This window comes from Pelophylax lessonae, assembly GCF_965119305.1.
Source record: "Pelophylax lessonae genome assembly, chromosome: 4".
NCBI classification, from domain to species: domain Eukaryota; kingdom Metazoa; phylum Chordata; class Amphibia; order Anura; family Ranidae; genus Pelophylax; species Pelophylax lessonae.
Window position 1 is genome coordinate 190,111,349 of NC_138771.1, and position 20,503 is coordinate 190,131,851.

A 20,503-nucleotide genomic window follows, 5' to 3' on the forward strand; every position below is an offset into this window, starting at 1 on the left:
TAAAGACTGGTCCCACTGACCTGGATCTGAAGGATCACTAGATCTGATTCCAGATTCCTCTTATTTGGTAACTCTTTCTTGACTTGTTCAATCTGTCTCTTCTTTTCAGCAGCCTTCATCCCTAGGAAACGGATCTTTTCATCTTGTTCCATCAAACTGATATCTCCCTTCTGAAGTATCATTTCTTGAGCATTTATTTTTTCATAGAAGATGCAGACCTCTTCCTCTCGCTCAATTAACTGAACCCCCCTAACAGGTAGAAAGAAATCTTTTTACAATGGGATATATCTTGGACATCTTGAATGACAGTAAACATTAGGAACTGGTGTGATCGCCTTAAAGCCGCCAATTCAATTGAAAGTTTCAGATTCAAACCATACATTTTGAATCTGATTGACTGCTTTGTATCCCAAAACAAAAATCCACCAATTCACATGATCAGTGATGGACTGTTTTTTTTTTTCTGCACTGGATAAATGCAGGTCACTGTCAGGGCACTTAAAAAAACTATTCTTTTCTATGTGCCCATTCACACCACAATGCTTGTGTGATGCAGTGCGGTGCAGAAAAATACAGCATGTCTGCATTTTTCTTTACTGCACTGGATGGCATTGTATGTCACCAAACAGCAGTGCATGCTTTGTGATGCACTGAAATTAGCTTTGCAGTGCTCTCTAATGGAGTCTGCACTCCTTTAGACCCCATTTATACTTGTACAACTCCAAAGTAGGAGTGCAACTTTGACTCAACTTTGGATGAGTGCGACTTGAATATGACTATGGCTTTGACCAGTGATAATGAACAACTGTTGCATTGTATAACATTCAGGTCGCTGCAACTTTAACCACTTCCAGACTGCCTGCCGCAGGTAGCCCGTCTGCGCAAAATCACGTACGTGTACATAATTTTGTGCACAAGATCTGAGGGGAGCGTGCCGCCAGAGCCCCGCTCCCTCTGTGAATGGACAGCGGGACCTGGCGATCATTCTGAGGAGAGGCAGAATGGCGGTCTGCCTATGTAAACAAGGCAGACTGCTCTTCTCTCATAAAAGGAAAATGGAGATCTTGTGTTTCTGCTAAGCAAAAACACAGATCTCTGTTTTCCTCTAGTGCATCTATTCCCCCCCCTACAGTTAGAAAACACTCCCTAGGAGCATACCTAACCCTTTAATCGCCCCTGGTGTTAACCCCTTCCCTGCCAGTGTCATTTCTACAGTGACAATGCATTTCTTTAGCACTGATCACTGTATTGGTGTCACTGGTCCCCAAAAAGTGTCCGATTTTTCCACTGCAATGTCAAAGGCCCGCTAAAAATTGCTGATCGCCAACAGTAATAGAAAAAAAATAAAAAGTCCATAAATCTATCCCTTGGTTTGCAGATGTGAAAACTTTTCTTCGCAAACCAATCAATATACACTTATTGGGATTTTTTTTTTTACCAAAAACGTAGCAGAATACATATTGGCCTAAACTGATGTGAAAGAAATGTGATTTTTTTTTTATTTACATTTTTTTGATAGCCGAAAAAAAAATATATATATATATACAGTGCTTTGCGAAAGTATTCGGCCCCCTTGAACTTTTTGACCTTTTGCCACATTTCAGGCTTCAAACATAAAGATATAAAACTGTAATTTTTTGTGAAGAATCAACAACAAAGTGGCACACAATCATGAAGTGGAACGAAATGTATTGGATATTTCAAACTTTTTTAACAAATAAAAAACTGAAAAATGGGCGTGCAAAATTATTCAGCCCCCTTAAGTTAATACTTTGTAGCGCCACCTTTTGCTGCGATTACAGCTGTAAGTCGCTTGGGGTATGTCTCCATCAGTTTTGCACATCGAGAGACTGAAAATTTTGCCAATTCCTCCTTGCAAAACAGCTCGAGCTCAGTGAGGTTGGATGGAGAGAGTTTGTGAACAGCAGTTTTCAGTTCTTTCCACAGATTCTCAATTGGATTCAGGTCTGGACTTTGACTTGGCCATTCTAACACCTGGATATGTTTATTTGTGAACCATTCCATTGTAGATTTTGCTTTAGGTTTTGGATCATTGTCTTGTTGGAAGACAAATCTCCGTCCCAGTCTCAGGTCTTTTGCAGACTCCATCAGGTTTTCTTCCAGAATGGTCCTGTATTTGGCTCCATCCATCTTCCCATTAATTTTAACAATCTTCCCTGTCCCTGCTGAAGAAAAGCAGGCCCAAACCATGATGCTGCCACCACCATGTTTGACAGTGGGGATGGTGTGTTCAGGGTGATGAGCTGTGTTGCTTTTAAGCCAATCATAACGTTCTGCATTGTTGCCAAAAAGTTTGATTTTGGTTTCATCTGACCAGAGCACCTTCTTCCACATGTTTGGTGTGTCTCCCAGGTGGCTTGTGGCAAACTTTAAACAACACTTTTTATGGATATCTTTAAGAAATGGCTTTCTTCTTGCCACTCTTACATAAAGGCCAGATTTGTGCAGTATACGACTGATTGTTGTCCTATGGACAGAGTCTCCCACCTCAGCTGTAGATCTCTGCAGTTCATCCAGAGTGACCATGGGCCTCTTGGCTGCATCTCTGATCAGTCTTCTCCTTGTATGAGCTGAAAGTTTAGAGGGACAGTCAGGTCTTCGTAGATTTGCAGTGGTCTGATACTCCCATTTCAATATTATCGCTTGCACAGTGCTCCTTGGGATGTTTAAAGCTTGGGAAATCTTTTTGTATCCAAATCCGGCTTTAAACTTCTCCACAACAGTATCTCGGACCTGCCTGGTGTGTTCCTTGTTCTTTATGATGCTCTCTGGGCTTTAAACGGACCTCTGAGACTATCACAGTGCAGGTGCATTTATACGGAGACTTGATTACACACAGGTGGATTCTATTTATCATCATTAGTCATTTAGGTCAACATTGGATCATTCAGAGATCCTCACTGAACTTCTGGAGAGAGTTTTCTGCACTGAAAGTAAAGGGACTGAATAATTTTGCACGCCCAATTTTTCAGTTTTTTATTTAACAAAGTTTGAAATATCCAATAAATTTTGTTCCACTTCATGATTGTGTCCCACTTGTTGTTGATTCTTCACAAAAAAATACAGTTTTATATCTCTGAAGCCTGAAATGTGGCAAAAGGTCGCAAAGTTCAAGGGGGCCGAATACTTTTGCAAGGCACTGTATATTATATTATAATATAATATAATATTTTTTTTTCTTCAAAATTGTCGGTCTTTTTTTGTTTATAGTGCAAAGAATAAAAGCCACAGAGGTGATCATATACCACCAAAAGAAAGCTCTATTTGTGGGAATGAAAAAAGCACATCAATTTTATTTTGGTACAGCATCGCACAACCGCGCAATTGTCAGGTAAATCAATGCAGTGCCGTATTGCAAAAAATGTCTTGGTCAGGAAGGGGGTTAAGTCGCACATATATGAATGGTTTCATTGGAAAACCTGGGGAACGACTGAGCAGGAGGATGACAGCTGTGTCTCCACGATGTGTGCGGAGACACAGCTGCCAGTTCCCTATGCATCTCTATGGGGGAAATCGGATGGGAACGGACCGTCGGTCTGTTCTCATCTAATCCCATCCGATCCGCTGGACGGATGGAAAATAGGGTTTCCATCCGTCCAGATTTGACATGTCGGATGTCAGCGGACATGTCTCCGCTGACATCCGATGCCCCATAGGAATGCATGGGGGGACTGTTTAGATCTGCCAAAAAAACTGACAGGCGGATCTGAACGTTCCGCCTGTTTGAAAGGGGCCTTATACTGTCTTTGTAAATTACAAGTACAAACAGTATAGACTCCATTTACTAAAATACAGATGTTTTTGCGATGTAGATCGTTATTTTCAGCCATGTCACTGTTTCCAGCCCTCAGCTGTCACTGCTGAAAATAATGGTCTTAACACCAGAAAGCGATCATTATAGCTAAGTGAATTTTGCCTTTTTGAGAAACTAGACAATATACTGCAATATTGATCAGAAGCCCTGTGTGAATTGCTGTCACTTTTTGCAATAATTTATAATGAAATGCACAACAAATTGTGTCATAAAAGCCACCATAGTCACCTCTCATTCCTGTTTTGCACCGCTGTTTCATACTTTTTGCGAAGACGAACCATATCCTCCTCTGCTTGGTTAATCATATTTGTAAGTCTGCCAATCTCCATTTTCTTTTGTTCTCTGATTTCTTTCATTTCCTGAAGAATAACAGTAATTCTGCTCTTATCTTTCCGAAGACTGTCTCTGATCATGTGGTTATTGGACTGTTTCAACATAGCCTTTTGTAGTTGTCTGTGTCACAAAATTAAAAGATTTACCTTAAACTTCCTTATTACATTTAAAATTAGTAATAATAGAAATGGATCTATTACATGACTTTAGAAAATAGCCATCTGACAAAGCTATAATGCAAAGTTGAGACCATACAGAAGCTTGCACTTCAGTTGTGTAGCATATGCCTGAATAAGATGCAGTTATTTAAAAACAATTACAGATATTCTTTAATATTTATTACTGGGCTAAAGAAAGGGCAAGGAAGGTCCACTCAGCAGGGTTGCTGATTTTACTCTACGTATAACAGCTTCACTTTCTTAAAAAATTCAGTGAACGCAATAAGGTTCATTTTGGTAAAACTGGTCTAAATTTTATATCTTCATGGCCACAGTTTCTAAATTTGCAGTATGGTCATTTTTAGCCGTGACCAGTCCCGCTTATTGATGCCCTTATTCGGATATTTGTTACCAGAGTTGGGAATAAATCTATCTGTATAGATTACAGTATTCTGATGTCTTTATAATAGTCCTAGTAAACCCTTGAGGACGAAATGCATAGACTGTACATTGTTCTGGAAGGCTTAAGCCGCACTCAGTATATCAATGTATTTTGAACCTTTCAGGGTTGTCATTTAGATTTACTTGGGTGATCTGTTTTTATTAAGGGGAATTAATTTATAATTTAATATTTTGTATAAAATGAAATTATTATTTTTTTATCAGTATATAAAATGCCTACATTTGCATCTCTGATTATATTGCCTTCTGACAATGATGTTGTGCTGATGATTTTGCTTTAGTATTTTGAGGCCATTTGCCTGAAACATCAGAGCATCCTTAGTGCCTTAAACCACTTTACAGGCATACTTCACTTTATGTACACTCAGGAGTAGGGACACATTGGCATCTATGGGAAATTTTGGTCAGCTTGACATAGCACTGCTCCCGGTTTTTAACATCGGCATCTATGGGAAATCTTGGTTAGCTTGACATGGCACTGCTCCCGAACCATAAGTTACAGCGACCCCAAACTTGGGAGTGGGGACCCAGTACTACAACATATCCGATTTTGGGGTCAGCCAGCTTGCCTAGGTAATCTACCATGTTGTAGTCCCCTTAACGTGCTCCCAAAGTTTGGTGTCCCTGTCACTTATGGTTCGGGAGCAGTGCCATGTCAATTTGACCAAGATTTCCCATAGATGCCAATGTTAAATGTAAAAACCAGGAGCAGTGCCATGTCAATTTGACCAAGATTTCCCATAGATGCCAATGTTAAATGTAAAAACTGGGAGCAGTGCCATGTCAAGCTGACCAAGATTTCCAATAGAGCTAGTGTATTTACATGCATTGAGAAGTGAAAAATGCTATTGCTTCACTTTAAGTACATTTTCGTTTTTACATACATGCTCTGGTCCCATTGTGTACTTAAAAGTGGGGTATGTCTGTATTGATGTTCCATGGCAATACGCTGTTGATGTGTTGCAGATGGTCTGGCCTTAATCATAATGGTACGACTGAGGATATCCATGGATACTCAAACTATATGTTAGACACAAGCTATGCTAGGCACTGGTTACTGTGTTGATATGTCAGAGTTTTGCTGTCTTCGTGATGAAGTTGCTATACACTCTGGGCAGTGAACTGTTGATCTAAAATATTCTGAGTGAGCTATATTATTATTCTTTGTTACAGGTGTTATTGTGCACAGCCAGGGAACCAGTATTCTCAGAAAAGGGCTAGAAATGACAGCCTCCAAATTCCTCTTGAGACAGGTTTGCTTGATATTGCAGGGACAGTATAAAGCCCTGTTGATCAATATTTGTGGTACTAAATTGTATGCAAAAAAAAAAAATGGTCACGGGGGAAAAGGGTGAGAGCAGAATTGAAATAGGCAGATAGAGGTTAAGTTACATTTCATTTTGATAGAGTTCATAGAGATTCCTTGCATGTCTTCCCGCACATTAATAAAGCTTTAGCTATATGCCTTCTTTCAGCCTATCTCAACACCATCTCAATCAGTACTCTATTTTATAATTCCATAGAGACCTTTCTTTGCTGGAGACATTGGTTCTCAGAATTTCCACCTCATTTCCATAGATCTTTAGTTTCTCTCGCAGTTCTGCTGCCCGTTGAGTTGCTGTCTGAATAAGACTGACACACTTGTTCCTTTCATTGCGGATAATATCATACATCTTTGCAAACTCCTTCAGTCTGTAAAACAGAAATATCTGGAATTAGAGAAATGTATGTAAGATACTTCAGCCCAGATTTCTGCACCTAAATAAAATTGGAGCTGCAATAAGACCGGCTATGGGTTCTCTGAAGTCTTATCACCGCTCCAGTTTGATTAAAAACTTATCAGTAGCCCCCATCAGATTTTAGAGTGCTATTATAGTTTATTCATTTAAAGAAACATTTATCCATACATTCACTTAAAAGACCAATTTTCCTTTTTAAAATAAAGGGTTTTAGTTAGGCTGAGATTTTAGGGACCATAGTGGAAAGAAGTCAATAGAAGTAGAGTATTAGAGTGCAGTAGCAAGAGTATTATCAGGGTGATTTACAAATGAAATCAATGCAAAACCTATCTACACTTAAAACTGTCCCTTCCTAACATCTTTTCTGACTAAGGCTGGATAAACACGTTAAGTTTTATTTCGTTCAACCCAGCGGGCTTCCTGTTGAACCAGGGGATACCTGGCGTTATTCGGCCCATGAGGACTTAGCTGTTGGGTGGAGCTCCACCCAACAGGGGACCTTCCGCTTATCTGACTCCTCTCCCCCTCCGTTGCCACATTTGACACCTTTCGGGAGAAGCGGGTACCTGGTTTTCCGCGTGACCTGGCTGCGGGAAGTTTTTTCTGAAGGAGCTTGGAGCTCCTCTTTAACCTGTGTAAAAAAGATCCGTATACATACCTATTTTTAGTCTGGTCATGTGATCTCTCCTATGTCAGCCAGTGCCAGCTGAAGGGGAGAGGGCTCTGAAAATGGCTGGTAATGCCTGAGAGTGGTCTCCTCACCCATAGGCTTCGAAAAGCCCATCTGTTGTCAATGCTTCCTCCTCTCCCTTGCAGCTGGCTGACCGAAAGGAGCCAATCAGATAAACAAGTATACAGATCTTTCTTTCACAGGTTAAATCAGCCATGGATGGATTGAAATTCAGCCAGTTCAGCAGGGACCAGCCGAATTTTGCTCCATCTATGGGCAAGCTAGTTGAATAGAAGTCAATCTCTATAGCCAGCAGTGCTGATCACTATAGTCTGATGGTGGGGAAATCTCCCTGCTAACAGAATACAATAGCTCTACTAGAAGGATTCCCTCATCCACATCGAATGTGATGATGGGGGAATAGATTTATTTTCTATCGTTCAACCTACTGGTTGAATGAAAGAAAATGAATCATGTATGGGCTGCCTAAGAGACGATAGCCTGGAAATCCACCTTACTTTGCCTATATTTTGACTTCCCTGGTTCCTTCCACCCCTCCATCAATGCGCCAATGACATTTTTAAATAAAATCTTACTAGTTACATTCCATTTTTTATCGTAGATCGAGTAATCACAGTCATCTATAGGGGTCTGTGCATCTCTATGCAATACAGTCAACTCATGGCTTCCTGAAAACATCACAGTATCCTGTCTCAGTACATCACTCAAAAACCCTCAGCCCTGATGCAAGCAGGGGAGCTCCTGGGAGGAGTAATACAAATATCAAAAGGTCTTGATGGGTGGATGTCAGTTTGGAGGAGTGGATATTTCTAGGCAGACTGTATTTGCACATATGATGCTCCACGACTGAAAGAAATTCAACCTAAATAATAAAGGGACAGGTCCAGGACAAGTCGGGCTATGAAAGAAGCAGTTAGATGACATCCTCCAGCTAGGAAATGAGGAAGGCTCACAGTGTGCAGTGAAATCAGACCTAGGGGCCTGTACTACTGTGCATGACTGATGGAAAAGTTGGCCATACATGGATCAAAATTTGGCTGCTTCAACAGAAACCAGCCAAATTTTGATCTATCTATGGGCCTTCCTATTCTTGAGAAGTTGATCTAGCATTCAATTTCTCTTGACCAATCCTGCTGGAAAATTTTCATTAGATCAGCAATTGCAGCCAATTGCCCCATGTCTGAATATGACACAGCAGGGAGGGTTTCAGCACCCATATTGAATGTGAGGATGGGGGCATTGGGTCAGTTTTTACCCGCTGGCTGAAAGAGAAAAAAAATGACCACTGTATGGCCAGTTTTAGGCTGGAGTTCAGCTGTAATTACGTGGAAGATTAAATTATCTCATGTGTTTAATTTTGTGAGGCCTTTACTTGTATGCTAGCTGTTTTAATAATGGGGTGAATTGGTAGGTCATTCATTGAGACAATACATTAGACCTAGAGGAAATAACTATACCTATTAAGCTTCCATATAAATGTACAAGTTTTGCTGTCCATTTCTATGTTCTACTGGTAAGTCAATCCATCCTAGAGTTAATTAATTTGCTTATTTTTTTTAAATCAGTCCTAAGCCTATATTGAATAAAATGTGCACCATTGAGCCTCTGTTGTATAACATACTTGTTTTTTCACAAACAAAATTTTAATGGCAGATTTGTGTCAGGGTAGAAAGAAATCAGAATGTAAGACATTTGTCAGTTTTCTGGTGTAGTTTAAAGGTTGCAAAGGGGTAATGCTTCTTATTTCTTATATTTTTACATGATGCAATGGGGTTGATTTACTAAAGGCAAATAGGCTGTTCATTTTGCAAATGAATTTCCCTTAGCTTAGTGAATATGGTGAAAATGTCCTTATCGAAGAATACCTAATTATGAGCAAAGAAGAAAAAAACTGTATTTTTACTTGCAGAATATTGAATTATAGAATTCCCTTGCAAAGTGGACAGCCTATTTGCCTTTGGTAAATCACCCTCTTTAAAGGAGAAGTCCATCCTAAAACTAAAATCCCTGCTACCTATAGACATCCACGATCTAACACTAACCTATCTAGCCCTGTAAAGAAGAAATCCGTATACTTACTTTCTTTGAAGCTGATCTGACCCAATCCCACACTGAGCTGTGGAGGCGGGTCCAGAAGACACAGCTGACAACGAAAGCCCCATAGTAAGTCTGTGTGACGTCACATCCCATTCATTTCACAGCCTTTGTCGGCTGTATCATCTGCAGAGCTTCCGCCGCTGAATATCGGGTCAGACCGGCTTCAAAAAAGGTAAGTATACTGATTTCTTCTTTACAGGGCTAGATAGGTTAGTGTTAGGAGGTTGAGATCTATAGATGCAGGGATTTTAGTTTTAGGGTGGACGTATCCTTTAAGTTATGTTGTATAGAGATTTTGGATCATATTACCTTATCTGAACTTCTTGGTTTTTCTTCTTGTGCTCTCCAATAAGCAGATCCCGCCCCTTAATGTCTTGCACAACTTGTGTATATCTTTGCTGTAAATTACAGGTACAGTGCTTTGTTACCAAGAACGTTACAATTCCAATTGTTGAACTTGCATTGTCACTGAATAAAACAAGCCCTAAATCAATTAACCAGTGTTGTGCAACCTCAGCTTGCAGTGCTGCAAATATCTCTTTTGTAACAAGGCACATTTTTTTTTTATGGCCACCATGTGACCTGGTTCTAAATAACTAAAGTTTGTTAAAGTAGATCTATAGGCAAAACTTTTTTTTTTTCATTTTAGATGGAGCATGGAAGGGTTATAACCCTTGTCGGATTTTTTTTTCACCATCTGTGTCACATTGCGGTGATTTCCCTTCCCTTCCTGTCCCACGGCCAAACAGGAAGTGGAAGGAAATCCCTGCAAATTAAGGGAATTCCTTGGGGATTCCTAGATCACCAGAAGATTCCTTTCTGGGGACAACCCAAAATGTAGGTTTTCTTTTACTTTCACTTTCAATTATATTTGTTAACAGGACAAATAGAGAGGTGGATTTGCCTTAACAGGGGCACAGACAGCAAAAAAAAAACTGATAGGTGTTATAACCCCTCTACTCTATCCAAAATTTAAAAAAAAAAAAAAACTGCTTAAAGTTATACTTTAGTATTACTTTAGTATTGTTGGCACAATTACATTGTATTTCCTAATGAACTCCTATAATCGTAAATGTTAAAGTTCATAGGTGATTTTATTGTTACGTTACCACGAAACTATTTTTCATGTTATTGGCAGCACACTGCTTACAGTGTTATTGCTAGTTATGTAATGGCCAACAAGATGTTTAGTTGCTTAGTAAAAAGAGATCCAAATACTCACATGGTTTAAAGCTAAAGCTGGTGGGCACAGTCTCAAAATGATTGTGATTTAGAGATCCAACTATCTGCAAATTAGTAGTGTTCCCAGTTTGAGAAACCAAGCCAAAAGTTGTAATCTGTTTTTAATATTTAAATATTCAAGCAGCTCAGCCATTACACATACACTATATTACCAAAAGTATTGGGACGCCTGCCTTTACACGCACATGAACTTTAATGGAATCCTAGTCTTGGTCCGTAGGGTTCAATATTGAGTTGGCCCACCCTTTGCAGCTAGAACAGCTTCAACTCCTCTGGGAAGGCTGTCCACAAGGTTTAGGAGTGTGTCTATGGGAATGTTTGACCATTCTTTCAGAAGCGATTTAGTGAGTTTAAGCACTTATGTGGACGAGAAGGCCTGGCTCACAGTCTCCACTCTAATTTAAACCAAAGGTGTTCTATCAGTTGAGGTCAGGACTCTGTGCAGGCCAGTCAAGTTCCTCCACCCCAAACTCTTATCCATGTCTTTATGGACCTTGTTTGTGCACTGGTGTGCAGTCATCTTGGAACAGATAGGGGTCATCCCCAAACTGTTCCCACACAGTTGGGAGCATGAAATCGAGCAAAATGTCTTGTTATGCTGACACTTTAAGGGTTCCCTTTGCTGGAACTAAGGGGCCAAGCCCAACCTCTGAAAAACAACCCCACACCATAATTCCCCATCCACTAAATGATTTTGACCAGTGCACAAAGCAAGGTCCATAAAGACATGGATGAGCACATTTGGGGTGGAGGAACTTGACTGGCCTGCACAGAGTCCTGACCTCAACCTGGATAAACTTTGGGATGAATTAGAGCAGAGACTGTGAGCCAGGCCTTCTCATACACATCAGTGCCTAACCTCATAAATGCACCTCTGGAAGAATGGTCAAACATTCTCATAGACACACTCCTAAACCTCGTGGACAGCCTTCGCAGAAGAGTTGAAGCTGTTATAGCTGCAATGGGTGGGCCAACTCAATATTGAACCCCACAGACTACACGCACATGAACTTTAATGGCATTTTAGTCTTAAAGGCAGGCATTCCTAATACTTTTGGTAATATAGTTTATCTGATCTGTAAGTACCATAATACAGTGAAACAGGGTCCAGCATTAGAATGTTGGCATTACAATGCCTCCACATGCCTTTAGATGTCATCTTGAATACTCCAAGTGCTCCAAGTCCTTATGGGCTCTAATATGTAAAATGTTAGCATCTACTGGTAGTGGAGACTTGATCTGCCCCCTTCAATGCCATCTTTTTGAACCATCACTTTAATAGGCAGCCTTACTGGCCAGTAGGAAGTTGTAAAAGGTGGGCAGGGCTGCTGTTAGAAATCATGGGGCCCAATACAGCCTACCTGACAGGACCCCCCCTCCCTGAATATTTCAAGTTTTTATTTTTTCTAAAATGCCACAGTCATGATGCTATGCATTCCAGCCATGGCCTGCAATTGTGGGCCAGGTGTTTGGCTTGCAGTTGCAGAGCCGCCCTATTGAAATCGATGGAGAGTTTGATAGGTGGTCAAACTCTGCAGCCGGCGTTAAAAATGCTGCAGCTATGAAGTTAAGCATCACAGCCACGGCATGTACACAGCCCTGTCTGACTGTATTGTTAGGATTTGGGTTCACAGACAGGGATAGCGGTAAATTTATGGCTTAGCCGCCCATTTGAAAGAGCCCTTAGGCCACATTCAGGCTTGGCGTTTCCTTAATGTGTGACGAAGTTCACAAGAAATGCACTGCAAGCATGCATAGCGCTTGTGGTGCCAAAAATTGTGAATGGTACCCCAAATGCAGTTACAGACCTGCCTTTTTTCATGTGGCAAACTTACAAAAGTGCATGCCTGAAAAGATTATAGAGCTTTTATTATGCGTTTGGCACACCTAGAGCAGCGCATTCAAGTGAATGGGCCACCATATGTGCGAAAAACAGGCAAAAACAAAAAATTACTAGCAGAAACATGCGTTCCCAACATGTAAAGTGTGAATTGGGCCTTAGGGGTGGCATATAGAATTGGCTGGGCAGAGATGTCTGTCAGCTGGAGGGAGAGGTGTATTCACTGGCTCCTCGCTCCAGCACTGCAGTGGCAGCTAGTGTCTACCTGCAGTTCCAGGCTGGCTCCTGACACATTTAAAGGAGGCAAAGGCAGAGACTCTGCAGCTGTCCCTGCTGCAAAAATCTGGACAGTTGGCAAGTATGTAGAACTAATCTCTTTGCAGAGCAGCCGGAGGGAGAAAGTCAGCAGCATTGCAGGGGGATCCACAAGAGTCACAAGGCAGTACAGCCATCGCTCCTGTTCAGCAGGTGCCTGGGTCCCCCTTTTGAACTGATGGGGCCTGGGCCCGGTACAGGAGGGATTTCTGTACTGTCCTATTAGCGGTGCTAGTGAAGGGACAAGTCACCTTGCAACACTACCAGGAAATGTTGAAATCTCAATACTGAAGGCTTTGGGGCACACAGGTGCTCCAGAAGACCTCTAAATGGATGTGTAGGCATACACTAGGTGCCTTTGTTTTAATGCAGCTGCCTGTTTAGATTTATCATAGTACTGAATGTTTTACTTTACCTTTTAAAATAATTGCACATAAGCATTGTAGCAAGTTTATCATGTGATGCACAGTTGTGTAAAACCAAACTTGCAGGTTTATCAACAATTTAAAATACTTACAAAATCAAATTACAACACATTTAACAATCCGGGTTCCTCATATGCAAAAGGAACTGTGAAGCAATTTTCAGCAAATCATTTCTAAGGAAAAGTATTTGTACAATGCTAGCTCGGCAAGCTTGATTAAAAAAATATGTGCATACCAGAAACGTAATTATGTTTTTGGGGAAATTTGCTATTTCCCCAGAATCCCCAGTAGCTTGGCAACACATACAGCCCACGTAAACAAACACAATTATATTTTCCTTACAGTTATACACATACATTTAGCATGCCAGTTAAATATACCAGCTTATATTGAAAAATGAGTATAGAAAAACATGGTTATGCCTAGAACAAGCATTCAGAATTTGCTTTCTACTGCCTATGACCGATGAGACTATTTTTAAATTAGATATGTTCTTCCAAAAAATCCAATGATCCTTACATACTAGGCCAGTGATGGCGAACCTTGGCATCCCACATGTTTTGTAACTACATTTCCCTTGATGTTCAACTACACTGCAGAGTTGATGAGCATCATGGCAATGGAGTTCCCAAACATCTGGGGTGCCAAGTTTCGCCATCACTGTACTTTTGAGGTAATTTAATATCTGAAAGCCATGTTGGAAATGACTAAGATGGTAGATGTGGATGATCGCTTATGTGGTCATCATAATAGCCTTCTTATTACTGTCAGTGTTCCTGTTGTAAATATTTCCCATCTTAGGTCTCATCAGAACAGAAAGTCAGTGGGAGAATACATAGATAGTTGTTAATACTAGTGATCGACCAATATTGGTTTTTCGTTGCCGATACCGATATTTTGGCCAATGCATATCGGTATTTTATTTTATTTTTTTGACAGGTACTTTAAAAGATCCCAAACCCCTCCTCTGCACTTAAAAGCATTCAAAGCGCCAAGTTTGGCTGTTTTGAATGCTGTCATTTTTTTGAATCTGGCGCCAGACAGTATCCGTAAGTGATGTCACTCATGACATCACGTCTGGGTTTTTGCATGGAGACCCGATCAGAGCTGAATGAGGCTTTGTTACATAGTTACATAATTACATAGTTTGTGAGGTTGAAAAAAGACATCAGTCCATCCAGTTCAACCTATGATGTGTGTGTGTTTGCTGTTAACCGTACATTGTATACCCCTGTATGTTGTGGTCTTTAAGGTGCCCATCTAATAGTTTTTTGAAACTATCGATGCTCTCTGCTGCTATGACTGCTTGTGGAAGCGAAGTTAAACCATTTTCCCTCTAGTTTTAGTGAGTGGCCACGTGTCTTATTGTCTTCCCTTTCTCTAAAATGTTTGTTCCTTATGCTAGGGTCGCCAGTACAGTATTTGTACATTGATATCATATTCCCTCTTAAGCGTCTCTTCTCCAGAGAGAATAAGTTCAGTGCTTGTAGTCTTTCCTCATAGCTGATGCCCTCCATTCCCCTAATTATTTTTGTTGCCCTTCTCTGGACTCTCTCCAGTTCCAGCACATCCTTCCTGAGGACCGGTGCCCAGAACTGGACAGCATACTCCAGATGTGGCCGGACCAGAGTTTTGTAGAGAGGGAGAATAATCTCTTTATTTCTGGAGTGATTCCCCTTTTTTATACATGCCAGTATTCTGTTGGCTTTGCTTGCAGCGGCTTGGCATTGCATGCCACTGCCAAGCCTGTTGTTCACTAGTACTCCCAGGTCCTTTTCCATCTTAGATTCACCCAGAGGTTTCCCCCCTAGTGAGTAGCCTGCTTTTGTGTTTTTGACGCCCAAGTGCCTTACTTTACATTTTTCAACATTAAACCTCATCTGCCATGTAGTTGCCCACCCCATTATTTTGTTCAGATCCGCTTGTAAGGTTTCCATATCCTGCATAGAAGATATTGGCATGCTTAGTTTAGTATCATCCTCAAATACTGAGATTGTACTAGATATCTCCTCCTCTAGATCATTTATGAATAAATTAAACAGGATTGGTCCAAGGACAGAACCTTGGGGGACCCCACTTTCCACACTTGCCCAATCTGAGTACTGCCCATTAATCACCACCCTCTGGACTCTCCCCTGGAGCCAGTTCTCTATCCAGGTACTCACCCTATGGTCCATACCTACATTCCTTAGTTTGTACAGTAAGTGTTTGTGGGGAACAGTGTCAAAGGCCTTTGCAAAGTCCAGATACACCACATCCACAGGCTTACCTTTATCTAGGTGGCAGTTCACTTAATCGAAGAAGGTTAATAGTTTGGGCAATGGGTTTGGCAAGAACGATTTTTCATGAATCCATGCTGATTACTACTAATAATACCGTTTTCATTACTAAAGTCTTGTATGTGGTCCCTTAAAAACCCCTCCAAAATCTTACACACTACTGATGTTAGGCTGACCAGCCTATAGTTACCCGGGATATATCTCGGCCCTCTTTTAAATATTGGTACCACGTTGGCTTTTTTCCAATCGGCTGGCACCATACACGTCTGTAGACTATCCTTATAGATCAAGAATAATGGTCTGGCTTTTACCTGGCTGAGCTCTTTAAGAACCCTCGGGTGCAAGCCATCCGGTCCCCGTGATTTATTTATGTTAAGATTCTCTAGTTTAGTTGTAAGTCTATCTTCTGTTAGCCATGGCGGTAATTCCTGAGGTGTACTATTTGATTTAGCATTACAAGCTGGGTTAGTGTAGCTCCCCGATTCTTTAGTGAAGACTGAAGAGAAGAAATTATTTAAAACTTTTGTCTTCTCTCTGTCCTCTGTGGCCAGATTTCCTTTGTTGTCTTTTATGGGGCCAATGTGTTCTGGCCTCGCTTTCTTACCGTTTATATACCTAAATAATTTCTTGGGGATCTTTTTACTCTCTTTCGCTATATGTCTCTCGTGTTCTATTTTAGCCGCATTGATTTCGCCTTTACATTTCTTATTACACTCTTTGTAATACTTGAATGCTGCCAATGACCCCTCAGCCTTGTACTTTTTGAAAAAGAGGGGGGGTCTCAGTACTGTCAAAAAGTGATGCACCTCCATCCCGTGTTGCACATAACAGAAAAGAAGGGTTGCCCTGTGGGACTTTACATGAGGTGCACACATAAGTCACTTAAGATATGAGATATGTATTTATTGAGAAATAGCACAGATAATAACTGTAACAAATGTACAAAAAGTTACACAATTTCCAGAGATCAAACAATACATAGTAGTCATGTTATAAATTAGTAGGAATACATTGCATAATGAGTAAAAGCAACATCAGAACTCAAAAGAGGTAAATGTGATGAGAGAAACAATTTGTACAATAGGTAAAAGCATTGTTGGAACTCAACGCGTTTTATGGGTCGTAGTATGCCCATTCATCAGGAGTAGATGCATATATCTGAAAAACATTAATATATGTAAAAAAATCATTTTTAGATTTGGAGACAAATGGTCAGACCACTTGCCGCCCGCCCACCGTCAAATGACGGCGGGACGGTGCGGCCATTGTTCTGGGCAGACGTCATATGACGTCCGCCCATTCAAGCAGGGCAGGCGCGCGATCGTGTGCGCGCCGCCCTGCACTGCCAGTGTCGGCGTGTCCCCGGGACACAGCCCGTCACCGGCAGGGGGGAAACAGCCAATGGGCGTGGCTGTTTCCCACGTGATCGGCTGTGTTCCAATGACACAACAGCAAAGCCCGGAGGAAGACCGCGCATACGCGATTGGGAGCGCGCAGCGCGGTCATGTCGGTGGCTCTGTGTTCCCTAGGAACACAGCAAGTCACCGGCAGTAGTAAACAGTCACTGACAGTGACTGTTTCCTATGTGATCGGCTGTGAATCCATTCACAGCCGATCACAAAATGTAAACACAGAGCAGTAACTCACTTATACTAGCTCTTCTCCCCTCACACAGTTTCCAGTGTGAGGAGAGCAGAGCTAGAAACAGTGAGTTACTGCTCCGTGTACCTGTCACAATGTAAAAGCACAACAATAAATGTCCCCACACAGTCCTCAGCCCCCCCCCCAATTGCACCTGTCACCCAACAGTCATCTCATCAGTGCCCAGAAATTGACACCCATAACGTTCACATGTGAGCGTAGCGATCGCGGGCAGAATCACAGCGATTCTGCCTGCGTTCCGGAAATCACTGCAAATCGCGGGACGCCTGTGCGTTGCCCGTGATTTACAATAGCACCCCAAACGCTGTGCGAAGTTGCCGCGATTTCCGCCTGCCGAATCGCGGTAACATCGGGCAAACATCGCATGACGCCCAAAAAAGGTAAAAGAGCTTCTTTGGGGCATCATTGCGTTGTTTGCGCGATGTTACCGCGATTCGGCAGGCGGAAATCGCGGCAACATCGCACAGCGTTTGGGGTGCTATTGCAAATCACGGGCAATGCACAGGCGCCCTGCGATTTGCAATGATTTCCGGAATGCGGGCAGAATCACAGTGATTCTGCCCTGATCCGCTACGCCCACATGTGAACGTAGCCTAAAGTGCACCTGTCACCAGAGACTGCCATCAGTACCGCCGTGCACCATCGCCCGTCACCTGTCACCCATCGGTGACCATCGCCCGTCACCTGTCACCCCATCAATCACCGTCACCTGTCACCCCATCAGTTATCGTCACTTGTCACCCCATCAGTGATCATCACTTGTCACCCCATCAATCATTGTCACTTATCACCCCATCAGTGATCGTTATCTGTCACCCCATCAATCATCGTTACCTGGCTGTCACCCCATCAATCATCAACTGTCACCCCATCAATCATCGTCACCTGTCACCCCATCAATCATCGTCACCTGTCACCCCATCAGTCATCGTCACCTGTCACCCCATCAGTCATCGTCACCTGTCACCCCATCAATCATCGTCACCTGTCACCCCATCAGTCATCGTCACCTGTCACCCCACCACTAATCGTCATCTGTCAACCCATCAGTCATCTGTCACCCCAACAGTGACCGTCACCTGCCACCTATCCGTCACCTGCCACCCATCAGTGATCATCTGCAGTCAACCGTCACCCGTTGCACAGCCCATCACAGCCAGCACGTCAAAAAGGATGTACAACAGCGAGGAGGCCCTTCAGGTCCTCTCCATGACTGTTGAGAGCACCGGGGAGCTCTCATCAGTATCCGAATCCATATCCGAATCCGATTTGGAATTTGAAATCGCTAATAGTAGCGGATCGGAGACTGACTCGGACTATTCCTGTACATTTTCCTTTATACAATGTATTTTGGGGTGCAATTTTTGCTATATACATGCAACAACTTACTGACCGCCTAACGACTATATACGTCGGCCATTAAAAGCTAAATACTGGGGTTATGGCAGCAGATAGCTGCCATAACCCCAGTATTTTTTTAAACGGCGAACGAGCGGCTTTCAGATAAGGGTGGTCCCAGTGGCGGAATTACCCTTACGGTGCAGGGGAAGAGGTGCCCCCCCCCTCCCGCCGCGTCCCAGACGTTTTCCCAGCTTACCGAACCTGCCGGCAGCGGGGAAAACTATCCGGTCCCGGATCCTCAGAGACAGGAAGTCGAGTGAGGGCAAGATGGCCCTCACTCCACTCTATGGTCTTGGAGGACCGGAGCTACATCAAAAGTCGTTGCCTAGCAACCGGTTTAAAGGGCCGCTTTTTTTTTTTCTTTTTCTTTTTTAGTGTAGTTGTGAGGTCTTTTTGACCCCAGATCTCACAATAAAGAGGACCTGTCATGCCTATTTTTATTACAAGGGATCAATATGTGGTAGAAAAGGACTACCAAAAGAAGTGGATGGGGGCTCGAGGTGTTCGAGCCTTCATCCAGAAAATACATGGAGAGCCATGGATGAGCATAGAAAGGAAAGAAATGTAGGGAGGGGGAAAAAACAAAGGCTGGGTAAAAAAAGGGGGGGACGAGAGACAGAAAATGAAGAAGAAAAGAGATGGAGGGGAAGAGAAGGGGAACAGGAAGAAGGGAGAAGAGAAAAAAATAATAATATATAGAAAAAGAGGAAGGAGAAGAAAAAAGACGTATTGTGGGGATCCCGGGCTCTCTCCTTCCTTGGTGCACTGCCGGGTGATGATTTGTGGTGATGGGCTGTGCATTGTACACACAGGAGCCGTATGTGCATGTTTAACCATTAAGTTGTATTTTATTTGTTTATTCATTATTTGTTTTGTTTCTACATAGGTTTATTAAAACTCTCCTCTTATATAGCATGTTACAGACCCCTGAAGAAGCAGCCCTACACAGGCTGCGAAACATGTTGGGTTAATTCTCCGAGGTCTTGCACACCGGATGAGCTATAAATCTATCATCACTTATTGTCCATACCTTTGTTACTGTACTGTTTTGTATCCGCTGATATGTTTTTATACATATACATATGTTTTCCCCTACCTGGTTTTTAATGATGTATAAATAAAATACTTGATTTTATCACCTTTTCTATGATTTTTTTACGGTACCATTAAAATCCCACCAGCCCTCATTTACATTCTTTCTTGGAACTTTGTTCTGTTCTTCTTTTTTTCCCCTTTTTTTTCTTCTTTTTCTTTCTCTTTTTCTCATTTTTCTATTTTTTGTCTCTTTGTTCTTCTTTTTTCTTCTCCTTCCTCTTTTTCTATATATTATTATTTTTTTCTCTTCTCCCTTCTTCCTGTTCCCCTTCTCTTCCCCTCCCTCTCTTTTCTTCTTCATTTTCTGTCTCTCGTCCCCCCCTTTTTTTACCCAGCCTTTGTTTTTTCCCCCTCCCTACATTTCTTTCCTTTCTATGCTCATCCATGGCTCTCCATGTATTTTCTGGATGAAGGCTCGAACACCTCGAGCCCCCATCCACTTCTTTTGGTAGTCCTTTTCTACCACATATTGATTATTCAACTGGGATGTCGGTACTTTGTTAACATGTTTCGCATATCAAACACTTTAATCCTTTATTATTACAAGGGATGTTTACATTCCTTGTAATAGGAATAAAAATGATCAAAACATTTTTTTTTTAAAACTGTAAAAATAAAAAAATAAATAGGAAAAAAAAATTAAAGAGCCCTGTCCCCGTTAGCTCGTACGCAGAAGCGAACGCATACGCAAGTCCCGCCCACATATGTAAACGGTGTTCAAACCACACATGTGAGGTATCACCGCGATCGTTGGAGCGAGAGCAATAATTTGAGCCCTAGACCTCCTCTGTAACTCTAAGCTGGTAACCTGTAGAAACTTTTAAAATGTTGCCTATGGGAATTTTTAAGTACCAATGTTTGGCGCAATTCTGTGAGCGTGCGCAATTTTGAAGAATGACATGTTGGGTATCTAATTACTCGGTGTAACA

General features: G+C 41.9%; 1 protein-coding gene across 3 annotated transcripts in view; it reads right to left on the reverse strand.

The window, feature by feature from the left end:
* The window catches only part of CCDC146 (coiled-coil domain containing 146), a gene marked incomplete at its 3' end in the record, with an annotated part of 155,861 nt that overhangs the window by 9,495 nt on the left and 125,863 nt on the right, over positions 1-20,503 (reverse strand). For all 3 annotated transcript variants that reach the window (XM_082255151.1, XM_082255149.1, XM_082255150.1), the window contains exons 12-15: positions 9,625-9,713; positions 6,316-6,480; positions 4,064-4,288; positions 21-249 (exon numbers count right to left, since the gene is read on the reverse strand). In XM_082255151.1, the coding sequence (XP_082111277.1) occupies positions 21-249; positions 4,064-4,288; positions 6,316-6,480; positions 9,625-9,713 (708 nt within the window). The remainder of the gene's footprint in view (positions 1-20; positions 250-4,063; positions 4,289-6,315; positions 6,481-9,624; positions 9,714-20,503) is intronic.